General features: G+C 36.6%; 1 protein-coding gene across 16 annotated transcripts in view; it reads left to right on the top strand.

The window, feature by feature from the left end:
• Positions 1-22,653, top strand: part of RBFOX1 (RNA binding fox-1 homolog 1) — a 1,320,820-nt gene that overhangs the window by 824,952 nt on the left and 473,215 nt on the right. Inside the window, exon 1 of one of the 16 annotated variants that reach the window (XM_042798382.1) lies at positions 11,987-12,016. The exons of the other annotated variants lie outside the window; for them this stretch is intronic. Coding sequence (XP_042654316.1) covers positions 12,002-12,016 — 15 coding nt within the window. The 5' untranslated portion in view covers positions 11,987-12,001. Of the gene's footprint in view, positions 1-11,986; positions 12,017-22,653 lie in introns of those variants that run through there. 16 annotated transcript variants of the gene reach the window in all.

The following is a 22,653-nucleotide window of genomic DNA, read 5'->3' as shown; positions in this document are numbered from 1 at the left end:
AAATCAGAACTTATCTCATGCTAACAGATGGGGAAATCCTTGCCATACTTCTGTGTCAAGAATTCACTATTATTAAATACTCAAAAAGCTATCTTGAAATATTAGGGCAGAGGATCATTTTTGTTAGGGATTTCACAGGATGAGAGGGGTCTTTTTGTGTTAGGATAGCTGCTTTCCTTATACTTTTACAGTGAAGAAGTGGATTTGTGTACAGACAAAAAATATATTTTCCAAGGAAAACTAATCTGGGCATAGTTCAGATCCAGACAGTGTTCTCCCATAGCATAGCAACAAGTAGGTATCAACAACTTAGTTGGAATTAAGGTTCACATTAAGGAAATGCTGCTAATTCTAGTTGTGACTTTACTGTATATTTTTTTGAGGTAAGCACGGGAATTCCTTTGTAGGCAAATCATACTACTACTTTTTTTTTTTTTTTTTTTTTTTATTAAGAAGAAACAGCATCAGAAATAATGAAATTTGTTTCAGCCTAAACCAAAGCACCCCTCCCTACCTCCTTTTTTCCAAACAACAGTAAAGAAACTGAAATGAGAAAAGAATAGCTGAGGAATATTTGTTCCATATTGAGCTGTATGTTTATAGTCCCCCTTCCTCAGCAATGATAAGAAAAATACTATTTGGAACCTGAAGTCTAATTTGAGATGTCAGTGCTGAAGCATCCAACATGACTTCAAATTTTTATAATTTTACCTGTTCAAAATTTAATTTAAAGTGTATGACTATCTTAATTTTTTTTAAAAGATTCCTTTAGATGGGTATATTTTTAAAATCTCTGAAAGGTAGGATTCTTGGTAGATTATGTGGTGAAGATGAATCGCTCTTGAATCATATACATCATGTACTTTATCTTTTATATAACCTGAAACAATTAATGTAATGTCGGCTCTGACAGTCATATTTTTACCTTCACATATCAATAACAAGTCTAATAATGTAGGATTTTAAAAAGGAAGAAAAGGAAATTGTGTGAATATTATTATGGGAGTTTTTATACAGCACAGTTTAATTATTTGGTTCAGTAATGTTCAATAATTATTTCAACGTGGAAAGCCCTCACAATCCCATCCCTTCAAAACCTAAATGGTTTCATTACCAGTAACTAATTTACAAGGCAATTTCAAAATCTCATGACTCCTTGTCTGTCTGAGATTTACAAGTTCTAATAAAAGGCCCTGGCTAGGAGATATGAATTAACAACTCATTAAAATGAGAGCACATATTCAGTATCTTCATTTTCTGCCCTCTCTCCCGCTACTGGTTAGCAGTCCTGTCTACTCATTCACCTGTTGAGGGAGACAATGATGTGATTCCCCAGCACTTTTGTCATCTCGTGTGCAAGTGGTTTGGAGTACAACCCTGTGGCAGGGCTTGGTTTGGTTTTGTTCTTAAATGTCCTGAAATGGTTTATGTTCCAAAACACTTTTCATGCGGACAAAACTCATCTTTCTGTTTGATGTGCCTCAGGGGCTGAGGGCAAAATCTTTTTCGTGCCTGAATGTAAGCTACTTCAAGACATTTTTTGATCCTAAGGAGATGAATGTTCTGGGTTTTTTTGTTTGTTTGTTTGTTTGTTTTTGTTTTGTTTTGTTTTGTTTTCCCCAGAGACTGGTTCTGGCCTTTGGGCTTTAATGTGTTTCTTCCTTAAGAGACTGAATATTCTTTTTGGAGGCTCAGGATCTATTTCTGGTTTCAGGTGTAACTTTATTTATATAATTCATTATTTCATCCTTTAGAAGGGATTGAAAATCAAATTTCCGACTGCTTCAACAGCAATCTTTCTGTAACTTAAAAAATGGAAATATTAACCCTGGTACTTTTGTTCTGTGCCAGTAATACATTCTGTCCACCTCTGCAATTTTGTCTGCAGTTTTAACTAGACATTTAGTTATGATCGTCTTCTTATTGGCTGCATGAGGACAAGTGTTGCCAGTAGATCCGGGGAGGTGACCCTTCCCATCTACTGGTGAGGCCACACCTGAAGTACTGTCTTCAGTTCTTATTTTAGTTTTTAAAATTAGTAACACTGAAGGAGAGAAGTTATTGAAACAAAATACAGAATTAACAGAACTGTAACCATAGGGGACTTCTGCTCTGCCTATTCCACCAACGCTTTAAAGATGCTCTCATACCCCTCCTTAGTATGTGTGTACATTCGTGAACACATCAACTTGCCAAAAATTTGCTCAATTCACGATTTAAATCAAATAGAATCAAAGCTGTTTATTGATTTAACAAAACATAGCTAACTGATAATCAGTGAACTATACATTCAGGATCAGTATCAGTAGTACAACAGAGAAACCACAACACTAGCCATTTACAAAACATTAATAAACACCTACAATCTTAAAATGCCCTTTCTTAACGAATGTCAGAGAATTCCACGCACCCTTACACCTGCACACCTTCACGCTCCGGCACCCCTTGCCGCTCACAGCTGAGGGTGTGACAAGCATCCCTGGGGAGTGCTGGGGTCCTTGGCTGTGAGGGGGGGGCTCTGGCTTTCTCTGTACCCACATGCTCCCTCCCTCCAGTGCCCCCGGGGCTGGGCAAAAGTGCCACCCCGGCTCAGCCATGCACCCCAGCCTGCCCAGAAGCTGGCGTGCAGCCCTTCTGCTGCTTGCATACCTCTTTGCAAGTTGACTCCCTTGTTTCTCAGAAGTCTCCTGTTTAACCCCTTGGTTATTTTTGTGTATGCCTTTAACCAAACTTCATAGCTGTTGAGTTCCTTTTCAGTGATACGGGTTTCTGGGCAAAGACCCTCTCAGAGGCTTTTGGCTGCCCTACCCCCATGATGACACATTCCCATCCTATCTGTGGGTGGTACCTGGGCCACACACCCCACAGAGGCCGGGCGAATCCCTGCCCCCACACTCACAGAACACAGTTTGTCTGTATCTTAACTTACAGTTACATCTGAACTGAAGAGAAGCTGCATTGACTCAGCCCAGTATCTGTTATGATTAATTTAAGAATATGAGCACAGCTACACAAATCAGCTGAAAATACACACTACTAAAAGGATATATTTTTTTTTGTTTCTCAAATGGCGCTTTGCTTTTGACATTACCATATGCAAGTGAGAACAATGACAGTCCAGCAGTCTGTTTCCATGACTTTCAGAAGGGGGAATTTGTGAGCATGCTTGGCAATTTGTTCTTGCTAACATTCAGTAAATTGTCATATTTATGCGGCGATATCCAAAGTATCTGTAACAATAACAATAAAAAAAGTGTCAGCTCTCTGTACACACTAATGGAATATGACTTTTAACTTGTTTGTGTACACTAACAAAGCATCAAGTATCTTCATCCCCTCAAACTGACCAAAAGATGAATTTCAAACCCATAATGGCATTAAAATGCATCAGAAATGAAAACAACATAAGGATTCATCATAGGTCAGAAAACAAAAGTGCTTTTAAACTATCAAGAGCACAGGGTATGCTATTCTAATTTTTTTCCACTTCAAGTTTCTGAAATATTTATTATGGAATAATCTGTAGAATAATGAATATTGCTTTCCTATAGAAGTACAGAATGCATGCTATATTTCTGCTATAGCGTCTTATTAAATATGGATGGTGTGAGTTTCCTGTCACTTTGGGGCCAGCTACTGACTACTCTCTCTTTTAGCAAACAATGCTAGTTCAGTTAAGGTGAAAAACCACGGCCCTTAATTTACTGACAGTTTCTCATAATTGAAAAAAACTATCTTTTTTATGTTTTGATGGTTTGGGGATATTAGAAAGCTACATATCTGATAGAGTAGTTAAGCATTTTAATATTTCATATGTTCCACAAATTTAGTGCATTTCGCAGTCCAAATAAAAGATAGATTTAATGTTTGAAAATATTAAATGTTTAAGCACAAAGATCTTGTACTCTCAATAACTAAGCATATCATTCTTTAATACATAAAAAATAAAATTCTAGAATAAAGCATCTAGGATGTGTTCAGATAGTATAAAAGCAAAGTTAATGGGCATTATTAAATTTCTGACTACAAAATTGTAAGAGTAGCTACTTCAAAATAAGAGAAAAAAGGTGAATGCTTGTTGTGTATCTGGGTATTTCTATCTTTCTCATATCCTCTGAATTATACACCTTTTTCTCCAAGAAGGCAAACCGTAAAATAACCCAAATGAAGTAAAAATGCTTTAAAATATGTGGGTTTGTGCAGCTGCTATTGATCATCTCACAAGTCACACCTGTTTATTATTTTAATTCTAGGTGACCAGTTGGCAATAATAAGGCCATTTAAGGTCATAATTAGAATACATAAAAGAGCCAGCGGTCCCCGGGATGATTGAGGATAGTTGAGTCAGGGGACATAGAGACAGTTTCAGTAGCTCTAGCTCTCAAAGAAGCCCTGACCACATCAGGCTGCACAGTAGCCTGCATTTGCAAAAACATGTTGTTCAGTCTGTAGCTGGGAAAGATCCTATGTATCACAGCACCAGTTAGTGAATACTTCGATTTTGAACGAAATACTATATGAACAAAAGATGTGGTTCTTGGAAAAGCAGTTGTCCATCTGTGCCAGGCACGTGACGTGTTTTGTTCTGCCTTTTCCCTGGGTGGTACAAAGCTCTCTCCCCTTCCAAGCCATGTGAAAGCATGTGCCAGTTGTTGACGTGCATAAAGTGACCCCTTAGTGGGATTATTGTTGTTAATTTGAGGGGGGGAATTACAAGATCTGTGAGCGTACAACATTTTTGCTCTGTCTTCCCAAGACTGTTTTCCTAGCCAAGCCCCTCCACTGCCTGCACTCCTGCCTGGAAGAGCGTCAGGATTTTCCTGACTGGAGATGGTTACCTGTGCAGGGGCCGCTGCTTCAGCCCGTGGTCTCTGTGTGCTTTTAGGATCACTTCTAGGATTTTTAGCTGAATTAATTCTCACTCAGTTGCGCTTGGCAACCTTGAATATTGCATTCAGATTTCAGAAGGGTTAGTTGGTATATTGAATTGTCACTGCAACATGCTGCTGCCTGTCCAGCAAGTTTTCTGGAATCTCTTTGCCATTTGGATAATCTTATTAAATGATTTTAAACCTGAATGGTGGCAATCAAGTTAATTATTTCCTTATTTTAATAGTCTGGGGGGGTTATTTTTAATTCTTCAACTTGACATCAAAACAAGTGCTGCTAAATGCTAATGCTAATTGCATGTTTACAAATTAATGTAAAAGTAAGGACTCAGGATAAATCAAAGTGGCTTAAGTTCAGTTATGTGTTTTCCAAAATACTAAGGGGTACAAAAGATGTGGAGATTCTTTACTAGCCTCAGGGTTGGCCTTCTGAAGAAGGATGATTGAACTCCAATTCCACCCTTTGTCAGCTTATCGGGCACATAGGAGAACACACGCCACCTTCACCATCTTTACAGGCTCTCACAGCTCTGCTTCCTTAGCACACTATCTAATTATTCTTGCTTGGACAGGCAGAAAATGTCCCCAGTGATTTCTGGGAACCAAGATATTTCCACAGGCATCTCAGTAAGGTCTGTCTGCCCAACGTACAAACTATAGCTCTCGGTCTATTAGTAGTACAATGCAAAAAACAGATATTGCTTTCTTTTTTTTTTTTTAATTAGTTCTTGGATACACTGGGCCTATGTTGACTGATGCTTAAACATCTAAAATAAGTGTTTGCCTCTATTTATAATACAAAATTTCCCTAATAATATATCTTGTTTTCTAAATGATAAACAGCTAAAGGTAGAAAGTCACCAATATATTACCTGGTATTTTTAAATTAACAGAGCAGGCTTACAGAAAACCTTATTAATGATGTAATTGATATGAATAGATACAATATCCATCAAATAGATCATTACTACAAAGAGGATTTCACTGTTTGTATTAAAGATCCGTTTCAGATCTGTGCCAAAATATTTTTAACTCCATAGTTTTATATTGCTAAATTGAGGAAAAACAATCTTAATATCTCTTTAGACTTTTTTTTTTTTTAAACCAAATGCAGGTGTCTGGTACTTTGGAAAATATGAATTAATGGTCCTGGTTTATCTACATATACTGTGGGAACATTGTAATTTAAAGCTGATTATGTTAAATCACTGTGTTATTCTTGTGACAAATGCAGTTAGTTAAAGGGTGTACTTCTATCAGCGCAAAATCTTCACTTAGTGTTATTATTCAAGGCACTCTCTAAATTGCCTTCATAAATATCCAGCTGTAAGAATTCTAGCATCTAAGTGTGATATATAGATAAGGACAGCTTCTGAAAATGGCTTGTAGCCTATAGCTAAACTTTGCTATAAATAATTATCTGAACTGCATTTTTCCCCTGAAATATTTACAGCACTAACTGGGAATTTCTGCATTTACCACCTATTAAAAAAAAAAAACAACCCAAAACTTTAGTCTCTCCTCTGTTTTTTATAAGCAGTACTCACAAAGGAAGACAGGAGTTCAGATATAATCCAAAACTTTAGTTTTGCAATAGTGTAAGAATATCTTAATTTTAATAAATAAATAAATAAATAAATAAATAAATAAATAATTCTCAGGGCTAAAACACAGTATCAGAGTGAAAAGACCCTTAAGAATTAGTACTCATTTATGGGGTGAGAGGTTTGCTTCTCAGTATTAAAGCATAGAGCTGGAAACGTTCTCTTGCATTGTCTACCTGCTGAAGAGGGTCAAATCAAATAATCTGATTCATTTCTATATGAAAGTTTTACATGGATGTTCTTGAAACAAGAATTAACAATATACTATGAAATTTCAGAGGAAGGATAAATATGCGTATTCGGAATTTGAACAGATAAATTCTATTCATCTTCATGTGATCCTTTAGTATTTCTGACTATTTCCTCACATTTCAATTTTTTCCCATTGCACTTGCTAAGTTAATTTTCCAATAGCAAAATTTCTCCTTGATAGTCTCTAAGTTCATTTAATGTTTAGATTACTCCAGTAGTACTTTCTCAATAACATCTGTTGTTTCCACTAAAATGGTGACTTTCTTCCAAACACTTTTTTATAAATTTTTCACTCTTTTTTTTCTTCTTTTTTTTTTTTTTTAATTTTAATGGTCTTCACACTAATAAATTAACAATGCATGCATCATGGAGAGAGCAAGCCAGTAACTTTGAGAATAAAATTTTTTTTTTTTGTATATCACAACGAAAGCTGGGGTGACAAGGCCAAGTTTTTAGTAAGTTCATTATTTTAGAGGTAAATTTGAAATTTTGTTTATCTTTTGCCATACTAAACAAAGCTGTGAAACAAACTCTACTGATTATGCTGTGCAGTTTGTTTCTTACTGTAAAATGTGTTAGGTACAGCCCTCTTCTATTTGTCAGGATACCTTGAGTTATCTGCAGCTTTGTATCAGTAGGGAAGGTGATCAAACAAACATTGTAGTCAGTGACAGAACTTGACATAAATCTTCCTGTTGCAGTCCAGTCTTTGCAGAATTTGGAGGCAGAAACAGGCTGGAGAAGATCTGACAGTAAAGTAAATTAATAATAAAATAAGTAAGCTTATCTTCTTGTCCTTGAAATATGAGAGATCAAACAGGGGTTTCTAATGGTATTTTCTGACATAAGAAATTGTGAACTAGTCCTAAACAACATTTTACACATGGTTTCTACGTTATTATGCAGTGAAATTATGATAAAAGAGAATGTCCAGGAAATGAACTTGGACTTAATCCTTTTGATTAATTTACCTTGGTAACTGACTACAGATACACTGCCACATTGGGTTTTTTGTTTGTTTGTTTGTTTGTTTGTTTTTGTTTGTTTGTTTGTTTTTGTTTGTTTGTTTGTTTTTTTAAACTAATTGGGTTTATCTTTAACTACAGACCTGGATATAAGCAATGGTGATTTAGGGAGCTATTGAAATACTTCATATGTCCTTATTTAAATCAGTATTTATATAGTCTAGTCCTACATTTAAGTTTGCTCTTCTCATAGCTTCTGGACAGTTTATGTAGTGTCTCACACTATTAGATTTTAGATGCTACACTGAAGTGTGCTTAGGCATCAAACTGATCCTTTGCATTATGTCTTGTATTCAGCTGTTGAGAAACGAAGGTTAAAGAAAGATTGCTTGAAGTAATATTGAGGTACTCCATTATTTTGGTTTGAGGGAGGAGGTCTTTCTTCTTTTAAATAAGTACTAATAGGATAAAAGCTACTTTTTTATATAGCTTTAAGTTGTCATAAACCCTTAAGATAAAAATTAGGTTCATGTTTGTGCCAAGAAGCTGTATGTGGCTTATTAAACTCCCTGGATGCATCTTGGTTTTTATAATACTTCTGTGTTTAGATCTAAAATGATTTAAAGTATTTTTTTCAGATTATAAAAATCTGCCTTTCTAATGTTCTCTAAAAAGTGTACATAAATCAAGACCACAAAATGCTTTGTGTTATAATGTTGGCAAGATTACAGTTCCTTGATAAAATATTACAGAGAAGTTGATTTCTTGAGTATTTAATTTTAGTTAAATTAAATTTAATTTGGAATATGCAACAGATGGAAATTGGCTACAAAGGAAGGATGGGATAATGATAAGGAAAGAGTGATGCAGCTAACGTTTCTTTCTGACTGGCTGTGGAGACTCACAGGCTGGTTTGGGGTTCATTCATCACTCATACCTTTTACTACCTGAAGAATTAAACTTGATTAATTTTGGCACATATTGGCCATTTGGGTCTCACTGGACTGTTTAGTTTTAGATTGTGTCCAGGTGGAAAGTTTGCTGATCAATATAATTAAATTACACACAAACTGATGCCTGTGCTATTGATTCTACGAAGAGGCTGAAATATGAATGGACCTTGGTGTTCTGCTTTTCTACCTGTTGCTTATCTTCATGCAGGGGCTGTGCTGTTCCTGGTAGCTCTGATATCCAGATCATACTTCCTACACATACTAGACACCAATTACTTTAACATCAGTTTGTCAATTGTATACATACATGCAGAGATACATCTTTACAATTCTGCTGTATTGTCAACCAATACATAAAGCTGAGTCTTAGAATGCAACCTCTACAATAAGAGGCAAACATCAATTGTAATACATTTTGACATCTTTTGGCGTGGTTACAGGGAATCCAAACTATAAATGGGAATCAATCTATCTTTTTTGTCGGTTTTGAAAGAATCAAATTCAATTGTGCAATGTTATTCATTAGGCTTCCTTTTCTGTTTTCAAATATTGGTTATTTTCAAATTTCTGTTCAATTTCTCTTTCTTATGAAACAGTTTTGCCTCCATACAGTTTCCATTTTTGCTGCTTATCCCTAGTTGAAAGTGGAGAGAATATCTTACTGCTTCATTTGTCCATGTAAACAAGTAGATTTTTTCTGGTAAAAGTCTATCTAATATGAGAAAATTACTTATTTATATTTTCCTAATTATTACAGCAAGAAATAGACACAAATACATGAGAGAAGTTTTGTATTACCATCACCCAGATCATACTCTATTTATTTAAAAAGTCATACTTTGTCATAGCAGTCTTTGTCTTTACCTGGGACTAACACTTCATGATGACTGCCACTTATGATGACACACATGCAAGTGTCTCTAAAGATGCAAGATTGCTTTGTATTTTGACTTGAATAAAATGGTAGTGTAGATGTTATATTCCTAGAAGGAAAAAAAAAAAAAAGACATCATACTGATGTCTAAATATTTAGAAGTCTTTCTGAACAGCAAAGAGTTTTCGGTTGTCCTCTCTTGCTTATTGAGATTTTATTCAGTTTTTCCTCACTGAGTTGCTGAGGTTAAGGTATTATTAATCTTATTCCAAGATTAATTGAAAAGCTAATTTTCAAATTTTAACTATGCTGGCACAGGGAAACAGCATATAAACATCCCATTGTTTGTGTCTGAAAAATATCAATGTCATGGAGGACACAGGAAAAGCATGACTGTATGAAACTGGACTTAAATTTAGGGGGGTGCATATATGATCTACTGAGGCTTCCGGGTATTTAACTCTACTCCACCTCCATTTCCTGGTACATGCTCCTTATTGCTGGAAAGATTGTTGCTCACCCTTTTGCTGCAAAAGCCTCCAAAAGCAAACCTGTCTCTCAGAGCATCTTGTTGATTAGCCTTGGGTTGCAGAAGATGTCTGGAAACTGAAGTATATGATTAAGATATTTCTGCTAATGATTGAACCTTTTGATATATGTTCAAAGGAGATATATAGCAAAACCCCTATGTTATATAAGGGAAGATAAGAAGTGATACCAGGGAAGTCTAATTTTGGCAGGAATATCTATCAAGATGAGAAATTTTCTCCCACTTCCCAAACTATGAATGAAGCCAGGCACATGGGAATAAGGTGAATATTCAAAAAAAAGAAGAGCTGTCAATCACCTTTCTCATTGGACTCCAACACTTTTTGCCTTCTTGGAAGGATCACAGGGTAGCCTCTCAAATGAGTAAAATATGATTCAATCAACCCTGTGAGCAGTGATATGTAAGCATCAGAAGGCTCACAGACTTGTTCCAGTTATATGTATATTAAAAGTTTTTAATGCTTGTCTTAAAGTTATCTTAAACACACATGTGGAAAAAGTGTGTCAAGTGATTTCCATATATCTGAATCAGTTGATCAGACCTGAGCTTTAGATGTTTGCCACAGATGTCTGTTATCCCTGCCCATTGCAAATGCTGAAGAACAGATATAACAAGTGAGCTTGCTCATTTTGACAAGGTGGGAAAAAAAAGAAAAAGATACAAAAAAACAGAAAAAGGAGAACAAGAAGTTTTCATTTGAAAACAAAATTGCCTGGAGATTTCAATACTCTCTTCTTTTGGATTTTAGCTTTGAAAAATATTTAAAGGTTTGTAAAGGTTAGTTTAAGAATGCTCAGAAAAACTGAGCATAACTATGTGTACATGCATGTGTTTTACATTAGATTAGCTTTTTTTTTTTTTTTTTTTCCCTCTTGATTCAGTCTCTTAGCCACTGTTGGTGACTTCAGACCTAAAAATCTAAAACTCTGCAAAGATGCTGCCCAAACTGTGATGTTTCACCACTGGTTTTGACTTTAAGGATGAGAGTGCTGGACCGTCTGTAAGAGTTAGAAAGGGTTTTGAATACTTTTGCAGAAGCACAGCCACAGTTTGGGATGAATCTTTGGAAAGAAAGAAAGGAAAAGTGATGCCTACAGTGTTCTATAATGTAAAAATGTGGAGTGACAGAAGGGGAAGAAAAAGTCATTAAAGTGTAGAATCTGTCTGAATTTTCTATAAAATTACTCCAAGCATTCAGGAGAAAAACCTTTAGTAAGTATTGGAGTGAGTAGAAAGGATTCCCTTCAAAGTCTCAATGTCGTGTGTTTTTTAAATACCTACTGTGATGAATAATGTGCCATGGATAACAAGAGTATAGAAGACAACATTAAATACTACTATGTCCTGTTGGCATTAGCTTTTTCAAGGTAATATCCCAAGATCAAACATGAATTTGGAAGTTCCCTGTGATTATTACAGCTTGTTGTCTTGGGAATAGTGGAAGAGTTAATGTGTAACTAGCCAGCTCTTATAAATTGACCATTTATATAAAACATTTATTTAGAAGAAAATTGTTTGGTATAAGGAGAGTAGCTTTCCAAAGTGGCTGCTACTGCCATCTAAAGTATTGAATGTTGCCATTTAGTTTTTATTAAACTATGAAAACAACTTTGGCCAAGTGGTGGTACAAATCAGTGTTTCTGTACTTAATTCAAAAAGTGGTAGCAGTTTTAGCATATAGCAAATTGGATGGAAATCTGATTCCTCTGTCTTCATGGTACTCTCCTATATTCACATTAATAATCGTTATAACAGTTATTACTCAGCTCTTTTTCCCTTGCTAAAGTAAAACAAAAGTAGTCTATCTTATTTGTTCTATTTCACAGAATTAATATAGAGTGAATATTGCCATAAAAGTGTTGGCCAAAAATGTTGACATCATTTTGAAATGAAGTACTCTGTCCAAACTAAAAGATGACCTATATAAAGGTAAGGTACAAGTATCTCTGATACTATTTAGCTTGTGAAGCCTAATCTGTTCAAAAAGTCCTGTGTCCTGCAGTCCTAAGGTTCATTGTTTTTTGGATTAACTGATGAAACTACTAATAAAAATACATTTACAAAACAATGTACACATAGATGCATCCATAAAATTAACACTAGTGATACCAGATAGCATGGTGTAATAGAAACTAGACTATTTCCAAGTCAAACAAACTTCTGAAGAACATTTTGTATTAACAAATTTTTATTATTTTGATTTGGATCAGATTCATGCTGCACCACCTCAGACTGAAGTTCTTTAGATGTTCTGTTACTACTCCCACTGTGGATAAGTTTGGACAAAAAGATATACCCTGAAGTGTAGGGAGACCTTCAGCGTTAGGTGACTGTGGCGGGCGGAATAGTTCTGGCATCCATTATACTGGGGAAGAGTTTATCCTGTCCGCAGCTCTGAGTTTGACTGGTTTTCTTCTGTAATGCTATGTTTCTTGTAATTTAATGAAAGAGAACTAAAACTTTGTTTCGTTAGGAATCTTACTCAGATATTTAAGTACGAGACATGCAGATTTATCATTTTGTTTCTTGTAAATGTCAATCCTAAAATACAGTATGTTTATTTTAATGGTGATTAGTGATTTTTAGCATCCTGCCCCATTTTGTCTTCTCTGTCTGCAGGCCAACATAGTTTTACCTTTCTTCAGAGAAAAGTCAAGTAAATTCATTACATTTGCTCACTGGATTGAATATTAAAACAAACAAACAAACAAACAAACAAACAAAAAACAACAAACTAACAAAACCAAAACATAAAAAAAAAAAAAAAACAAAACCCAGGCAAATCTTCTCATCTTTTTTTTCTATTAGTCAAAAAGCACACTGCAAGTACTGCTGTGAAACTCTGAGTTGAATTATGAGAGTATTTGTTCTGATTCCATGTTGGGTTTGAACATTAACAAATCAGAGTTGTTAATTTTGTGAGAAGTTTCATCTAGATTAGACTTTACCTTGAACTCCCACTTTCATATTCCCTGGGAAAAGAGAACAATAATTTGCTGTATAAACAGTAACAGTAGGGACTAAGTCTCTCTGGATGCCCCCATCTGGCAGAGGAAATCTGGTTGTTAGCATATCAAAAGACTTGGTGAATTTCTTCAGTTTATATACAGACTTAAATTCATACAACTTCGTAAAACTTTCTACTATTTCTATTTTATTTTTTTTTTGACTAAAATTAGGAATCCTAAAACATTTATTGGAGATAGTGTTATTTTTGCTTTTAAAAATTGAGAGGAAAATCTCTAGCCTCCCTTTGTTTATGTACAGAATATTTAATTTCTTAAAAACAAATACCCCAATTCTCCTATTCTCAAGTCACTGCTTTCTCTATGAAAGTAAATGCCCACCTGAGACTGGATGTTGCTTTCTTGCTGCAGTTAAAAACAGTCTCGGGATCCCTCATGGTAGTTTTTTGTTTCTTTGCATAACAAAACCATTTCTGCCAAATTATCTGTTGTCTTGCAGTACCAGCAAATAACACTGTGTTCAGCATATTAAAATCCCTGTTAATGTTCTGAAACTCTAGTTGATTTGAGGTTTACTATCTGTGTTATTGAAGCTTTCAGAAAAGTATGGGGTTGGGGAAGGTGTTTGTTGTTTGCTCCCCACCCCCCGAATGCAGTATTCTGGGCCTGTCCACCAGTGTGACGTGTTGTCTCCACATCACTGCTGTTAGGAGCCAGCAGCTACACATACATTCCCTCAGTTGCGTAGGCCAGATTAGGCTTCTGTCCCCAGAAATAAGGTGAACAAATTTCCTCTTTAGTGACTCTCTTGCTCAGTGTTACCTGGGAAATGAAAGGAAGTTGAGCCCTGGAAATAACAGGGTTAAACTGATAGGTATTTATTCCATTGCTTTTGTTTGCTTTTTTTTTTTTCTTCTTTTCTCCTCTCCTTTGGTTGATTTCAGTCTCTATTTTCTTGTATTCCTTTAAGAAGGATGAAACACACACACTAAAAATATTTTTGGTTGCTAATATATATGACAAGGTTGGGCAAAGTTTTAAATAAAAATGACTTGCCAAATATTTTTTTTCAATGAATTGTCCGAGAGTGTTTGATACAAGCATTTGTGTCTCAACACAAAGTACATGTTGCAGAAGTAGAACAACCAAAAGATTTGTTATCTGAAACAATTCCCGCTGTCATGTGGTACATAAGAATTAAATATTTATACCTACTCACTGGGATAATAAAACTGTATTCAATTATGTTGTAGACACTACCAAATGATTGTTGAGGCCTCTAATAACATTGCAACTTATAAAATATATAGTATAAACACTATATGAGGAAACATTATGCGAAAATAGTATCTGGTCCATAGAATTTTCTTGTTTGTTAAAAGAATTATCAAGAGAAGCTGACAAAGGCCATCCTAAGTCTGTGGTAGCCATCAACGACAATTTCAAAGGTGTTCTGTTGATGGTGATCTCAAAAGCTGTAATGGTTTGGGGTTGCATAATGAAGCATGGTTGTCCCTCATGACTGGCCCAAGCCTTACAAACTCTTAGAAATGCAACAAGAACTGTCTTTTGGTAGCTGGGATAATGTAATAAAAATCTCAGTTATCTGCTTTCTTCCTAAATATAAGTCATTAGTCCTTTCGTGATGGGACTCTGCAACAGAGGTCCACTTCGCGCACTCCCTTGCCAGTTAGACAAGAATGCTGTGGGGCCCTGAGTTCGCTAGAGCCCATTTGGGACACTGTATTGTGGTCATGACTGGTTCACTAAGGTAATTTGCACCAGCCTGTATTCAGACATGTGAGAAATCTCATTGGCTTCAGCACAAAACCTGCTTAGCACCTTTGTCAGAGCTTGCCTGTAGTCCAGAACACCAAGAAGCAGCATCTTTTGTTCAAGCATCTTTCCCTGTAGGTTTATAATTCCTCCTAGGCTTGTTCACTGCAGGCATATCTTTGTCAGAAATTCTTCCATTTATTTCTCTGGGACAGTTCTGTTTAACTTTGTCAGCAGAGGAGCTCCAGCTGTGTCGTGACAATTTTGTAAGTAGCTATTGCTAGCAATAACTTTGATTTCAGATGGAAGAGCGTTATTAACCCTTGTTTTTTTCCCTGTGCCATATTTTTTCTTTCTTATGTCTGAGAAGATGGTGTGCACTTCTTTGCAAGCAGTTGTAACCATTAGTAACCAAAACTCAGCAGAGCACAGCATTTGTCAGAGATCCCATGGCTTCCAAACTATTGCTGTAAATGAATCCATTCCTGTGCGAGTATTACTATTTTAAAAGTCTTATCAGAGGAACTGGAATTATTTTCTCATTTCCTCTCAGTAAATAGATCCATTGATCCTTAACAACTTCACAATTATTTTGCTAATCATCATGTTTCCATTATTAAGTTAAAAAATATGCCATCAGATTGTCAGGTATGTGTTGCATCACTATGACTTGAATGCATCGAACCATTTTGAAATAGCAGCAATGAATTTTGGTAAATCAAGAAAATTATTTTCCTACTTCTGTTAGTCAACATCTCAAATGAAATGGAGAAAATGGGAAAACACCAGCATTGCCTATTATCTGGGCTATATGCCAGTATTGATTAAAAAAAATAATTAAAAGATAACTGTTTAAAAATAAACTGTAAGCCTAGCAAAAGAAAAAATAAAAATTAAGCAGATTAGTTTTAAGAATGGTATGAACGATATGTTAGTAGAATATTACTTTTTACCCTTAGGAGCACAGAATGAGTCAGTACTCAATGTGACACATTAATTTTTGTAGGACCCTGATTTTCTTATTTTTTAATTAGTATATAATAGAACTGTAGTATGTCCTCTTTTTTTTTTTTTTTTTTTTTTTTAACATTAGTTTCTCTGTTTTTCATAATTACTCTGGTAAAATAGTGATTTTTTTTTTTTTTCCATGACAGTGTTGTAAAAAGATACAGTTGACCTTTGGGAGGATTATGAAGTTACTAGCTTGAAAATGCTATACAATGAAAGTTTATCGGAAATGCTTTTATAAAATGTGTTCAGAAAGTGTGGAAAAAACGTTTAGTTCTTTTTCTAGGCTTGTTGATGAACTGAGAGTAAGTATTTATGAATTAGGCTAGTCTGGAATGGGTTGGCATTTTATTTTATATTTATAGGTTTAATTTATATTTAAGTATTTCAAAACGCTTATTTATAAACACAGCTTTGGATTTATCCCTCATGCCACTCTTTTCTAGATTGATTTATAAATGTTAGGATAAATTGTAAGATAGAATCTGTGTAAGAAATATAACTCTTTGAGTTAACCATTTTTCTTGATATGTTTTTCATCAGCTTATGCATATCATTTCTGTGATATCCGGGTAAGAAAAACATTAGAGGATCTTTAGTGTCAGATACTTTATTGGGCATAAATTACAGAGTTTTGCTAGCAGGGGGCTGCAGGGTGTCTATGTGAAAGGAGTCCGTGCGACTGCCCTGTGCCACTTACAGCCAGGGTCCAGCTGGATCTGAAACCAATGGAACCCCCCCCCCACATGCCAAAACTTCGATTAGTCAGAGAGGTGCATGTGGTATCTCTGTTCAGACTTATTCAAAAAGCTGGGGAAGTCCTTAGGGGAGGAGAAATATGCAAGTATGCAAGGAGACATTGTTGAGGGCATGGCTGAAGACCTCTTGGAATGAAGTGCTCTATGTCAAGGGGAGGTACCTCTGAGGGCTGTGACCCATGCAGGACCCCCATCAGGGCAAGGACACCTCTGAAGAGCTGTGGCCTACGGCTGACCCATGCTGGGGCAGGGACACCCCCGAAGGGACTGCAGCGTGTGCAGGACCCATGCTGAAGCCGAAGAAAACAAGTAAGTAGCAAGGACTGGCAGAAAGAAGCCATTACACAGACAGCCCCAACCTCCTGCACCACACGTCACCTCACTCAGGGAATTGGAATGAAGTGTAACATAGTGAAAAGAAGGGTATTTGAGACCTGGAGGGGAGAAAAGAAGTGTTTGGCTGAAGTGGAACACGGGAAAGAGGGAGGAAAGGCACCTACCTAAGTGTTCATTTATTTGCTCCTGTTTTCTTTTTCTCAATACCCAAATTTGTGTACTCAAATAGAATTTTGTGTTAATTGACAATAAATTAAGTAAAACTCCCCAAGTCAAGTCTGGTTTTCCCGTAACATGTACTCTTTCCAAGATGTCTGAGTAACAAACTGCTACAACATTTTTAGTATTGGGTATGTTTTCCATAGAAATGGCTCACTTTCATTCAAACACTGACTTGAGTTAGAGGAAGGTCTTTCAGGGAGACAGAAGAGACTCTGTTAAAGAGATTTAATATGCCACAATAAATGCATTTGTCATTTATTCTGCTTAGCATATATGTAGGAAGACTTTTATTGTAATATTTTATAATTTTTTATTAACAATAGAATTTGCCTCAGTTGAGACTTTTACTAGTAGGAAGCATTTCAGCCACCTTTAAAAAGCAGCCATCTCAATGAAGCCAGCTATTCAATAATAAACAAAAATGCTACAAAACACTTGAGATCAAAAGTGCTGCTTATCATTCACTTTAAAGCAATCTGTTGTTAGAAAATTAGAAATCCTATAATTATTCAGAAACACATTTTATGTCAACATCTGGCAGGATCCTTGAGTGCTTTACCAATTTTGACCCTAAACCTGCTAATTTTTTTTGGTTTATTTTACTAATTGTTACAGGAATATTCCATGGTCTCACTTGCGCCCTGTGGAGTAGATACATCAGACAGCTGTAATATAGAGCAGGGGATCTGTCCTCCTCAGGTTGGATGGGAAAGCACTGATGTAGATTTGTACTATCGGTGTTTTGGCCAGGACAGCCATCTTTTGGGTTTCAGGATTTTTTTCATCAGTATGTGCTGAGATGAGAAACTTTTTTCTACACTCTGTAATGAGTATGGGTGATGATGCTCAGGGAAAAATACCATCCTTTTTCCCAATGTCTTTCACCAAAAGACCAGACCCAATTGCCACTAATGTGTGCAAATAAGCCCATATTTGGACCTGCTACATAGAAAAAAGAAGCCGTCTAGCAGAATTAATTAATCCAGTTCTAGAAAAGAGGAAGAAATGGACATTTATTCCCTGCTTTTTTAGCTTTTTGCTTTTTCCTTTTCATTCATTCCTTTTTTTCCTCACAATAATCAAATGAATGTTTGAAGTTCTTTAACAGATGTTTTCTTATTTTACTCAGGTGGGATATTTACGATGCATTAGTCTCCTTTATGTCATTTTATTTTGGCAGCTACATTCTGAACTAATTAGCACACTAGAGAGATCTCCAGATAGGAAGTACATGGGCAACCACTGGTTAAGTATTTGATAGCATATTGCAGAGTCCATTGTGACTGAAAGATGAGACTGCGGCATGCTTGCAATCACTGCCTGTGGCATAATTGCATTTCTGAAACACTGAGCTGTTAGTGCTCTGAAGTTTTTGTTTGTGCAACTTTATAAAGGAAACACCAAAGACCTCTTAAATTGTTGTGAATTACAGTTTTGAATATATTACACTATGCTGGCTAACTAATCTATATATCATGTTGTGAGTGTGCTTTATCAAAATGACTGGAGGCATTTAACTAAGTGTGTGTACATATTTATATGTATGTGTGTGTGTGCTTGCTGTGTGACTAAGACTCTGACTTTTTCTCTAACACAGATGAAATCATTAGAATTACATATAACATGCTGCTTCTGTAGAAATAAGGATGCAACAAACCAATTTCAAATTTATGCTAGTAGATGATCTTCTCCTAGAGCAATTTGTATTAACTTCTTCCTATCACTCATTTATCTATAGCATTTTATTTGCAGTATTTGTCTTCCAAAAACATAAAGTTTACTGTCATACTAAAAGCTAGAGTGTCCGATGACTTTTTTTTAGCTATCCTGATCCATATTCCACCTGGTTGACTGTTAATGGTAGGTGAAGATACCAGAAGTAAGACTGAAGTATTTACTTCTGTTTTTCAACAGGAAGATGTGACAGTATGAGGGAGAATGAGTTAGTGAAAGAGAAAGAAAACAGAGCAGAATGATTAAGGGAATCACCAAGATGTAGGAGACCCAGAGTCCACAGCTGTTCTGCCTCATTTGGAGTAATTAGTTTTAAAAACTGAAAGAGCTCAGCAAAGGTGGCCCACTTTCCCAGCTCCAGCTACATGTTTCTTCAGCAGTTTCTCCTGCCACGAGTCTTCTCAAGTGTCTCCCAGCAGGCTTCCCCTCATGTGTCTCCTTCCCGAGCAGCTGATGCTCTTTCTGGATACATCTGAGCCGAGGCACTACGTGCTCCCCGCACGAGCTCAGGTTCTGGCACACAGTGACTTCCTTACACTGGTGTCAGAGCCGTTTGGACCCACCTGTGACTGGCTACCTAAACCCTGCAATGTATGGCCAACACATACAGTAACTGATTGGGTGTCCATGCATAAATTAGCTGGACATTCATGTATAAATTAGCTGGGCACCCATGTGTGCACTAATTACACATTTACACAAAAGCTAATAGGGTGCTTATGTGTGAACTAATTGGGAACTCAAACATGAACTGCTTGGGCACTCATGTGTAAACTAATTAGATGCTCATGCATGAATGTGGTAAACCATTCAATTTATGCCCAGTAACCATGATAATTATTTCTGAACTTGTACTGTATCTCATTCCTCTTATTTTTCCCCAAAACTGAAATACCTCCAAAATTAGGCCTAGGCAAGAAGGATGAAGGTCTGGTTCTGTATATGTGCATATACATGATGATTTATATCTAAGCAGACTGAAGAAGAGACTAGGCTTTCTATCTGTCAAAAGAAAGCACACAATTTTGCCCTACCTGACAGTGGCTTACTGGGCTGTTGGTTTTTGTAATGTTCCGTTAACTACCAAAAACCTATTGAGGGATTGATTATTTACCAATGTTGCTCTTTAAGCTGTGACATTGATAGAATGACTACGGACAGTTCTGTTTGCATCCTTCTAAGGAATTAAGGTTCTGTTTTTATTCAGGGTTTAAAGTGAGCTGCATCATCTGAAGTGGGAATTAGTAGAACAGGAAAAAGTACCAGATACGAAACAAAAGCTTTTCTTTCACTTTTTTGCCAATGCATAATGGATTTTTCAGAAGCGTTATTAGAAGAGTAGAAATACACAACCACTCGGAAAAAAAAAAAAAAAACAAAACACCTCCATTTGAACACAGGAATTTAAATGGTATCAGCATTTTGTCTAGCTGTTGATCTTTTGACATGTAGCAGTTGCTGCTTATAGATGAATATACTAAGCAAAAGTAACGCAGTCTCTCTACAGGAAAAGTAACTCCCCTGTCCCTTGATTTGATAAGAGGATTTCTGCTTTTTGTAGGCTCTGTAATCCAAAGATTTATATGACTGTAACCTTGCATGCCATTAAAATAAGGCACAGCCATCACTTTGCCATGTTTGATTTGGTTCTGTTCATAGATCTGTTTTTAATTAGATGAGATAATTCTGAAGGAACCTGACACAAGTCATGGTATATCTGAACTGCAGCATAAAAGCAAAATGGGGTTCACTACAGTTTTGTTGGTAGCACTTCATTGACTGTGAGTAGCAGATGAGATGTTTGAACTCCAAGACTGAAGTCAGTAGAAATATCAAGAGACAGTCTTTTATAATCTGGGAAACATTTTTAAATCCACCATGTAATTTCTCCTTTTCCTTACTGAAATACATGTTGACTCACCCTTCTGATCCTCCACGTGAATAGGCCAAGAGACTTACTTAATTTATTTTTCTTTGCAGCTTTTGACTATAAATCAGTACCCTTTCATACTAGGCCATTGACATATACTTAGTAAAAGATGCAAGGAAACAAGTTTTTCTTCATTAATCATGGTGAAAACAGAGAAGCTTTCTACCCCAGTGATGAGTTGTATAACTAAAAGACAACAGGAGTCTTCGCACTCTGCAGCTTCTAACACACTCCAGAGTTATTTAATATATCAGTGTCACCTTGAACTGTTCCCTCCAGGGATAGTACTATTATCTTAATAAACTACAACTGGATGGTGTTTGTCTAAAGTGACAAAATTTAATCTCAGTTTTGCAACCTTTTTTTATATGCTTGTGCAGCCAACTGTCCCATTTGAAAAATAATTTGTTTCATGATGTTCTGTTACTTTCATGTGAAAGTTAAACCTTTGTGTGTGTTTGTTTTTGTGTTAATGGTTTTGTTTTGTTCTGAATGAGCACAGATTTTGGGGGAAATAAGCCTTATGAAATCATATTACTTACTATTTCTACTTTGTCTATGTGGATATATGGCTCTGGACTGTGTGAGTGTGATGACAGGAGATTTCTGACATCTTAAATAACTTTTACAGTTCAAATTCCTGCAGATTTCATGAAGAATGTGGCTATAGTGGTAAGAGTTATCCTGCAAGTCCACCAAATGAGGGTAAGCTTGCAGCATAATCTTACACTTCAGTAAGTACCAAGTAATACATACGAGGAACATATATATCAGCAGTTTACAGTCCTAGAAAAGCTTCACATACTGCTTACTCCTTCCAAGATACCCAGGTCAAACAAAACCTCTCATCCATAGGTTACCAGGTCTCCTTTCTTCCTGAACTTAGTAACTACTTACAATACTTTCTGTGTCGTCTTAGCCCATAAAATGGTATATTGTTGGAGACAAGGTGGAGGAGTTTTGGTTTGAGTCTGTCAAGCAGAGATATTATTTTGGACTTAGCGCTCAATGTCTGCACTCTTACCTTTCCCCTAAACTGAGGTACTCATTCGGTTGCTGTATATAGGAAATATACTGAGATAGAGGAGAAAACATAATAAAGGAACCCAACTGATAGAGAATCCAACAAGGAGAGATGCTCTGCTGGACCTCACACTCACAAATGAGGTAGGACTTGTTGAGGATATAAAGGTTGAAGGTATCCTTGGCTGCAGTGACCATGGATAGGATGGTTGAGTTTGGCATCCTGACAGGAGGGAGCAGGGCTAAAAGCAGGATCACCATCCTGGACTTCAGGAGAGCAGATTTTGGCCTCTTCTAAAGAAGGATCTGCTTGGAAGAGTCCCATGGGAATAGGCCCTGGAAGGTGGAGGGGCCCAAAAAAACTGGTTAAAGAAACACCTCTTCCAAGCTTAACGGTGGTCCATCCCAATGAGCAACAGAGGTACTGAACGCCTTTTTCACGAGTGAGACTTTAGGAATCCACGGCCCCGGAAGCTGCATGGAAAGTCTGGAGCAAGGAAGACACACCCTTGGTGGAAGAGGGTCAGGTTAGAGAATGCTTAAGCAAACTGGACATACCGACGTCCATGGGCCCTGACGGGATGCACTCACACCTGCTGAAGGAGCTAGCTGATGTCATTGCAAGGCCATTCTCCATACTCTTTGAACAATCGTGGCAAGTAGGAGAGGTGCCTGAAGACTGGAGGAAAGCAGCTATGACTCCTGTCTTCAAAAAGGGCAAGAAGAAGGACCCAGGGAACTACAGGCTGGTGAGCCTCACCTCGACCCCTGGGAAGGTGATGGGGCAACTGATCCCGGGAACCTTTTCCAGGC

This window comes from Tyto alba, unplaced genomic scaffold, assembly GCF_018691265.1.
Source record: "Tyto alba isolate M040663 unplaced genomic scaffold, T.alba_DEE_v4.0 Super-Scaffold_28, whole genome shotgun sequence".
Taxonomy (NCBI): Eukaryota; Metazoa; Chordata; class Aves; order Strigiformes; family Tytonidae; genus Tyto; species Tyto alba.
This window is presented reverse-complemented; position numbering and strand designations above follow the sequence as displayed.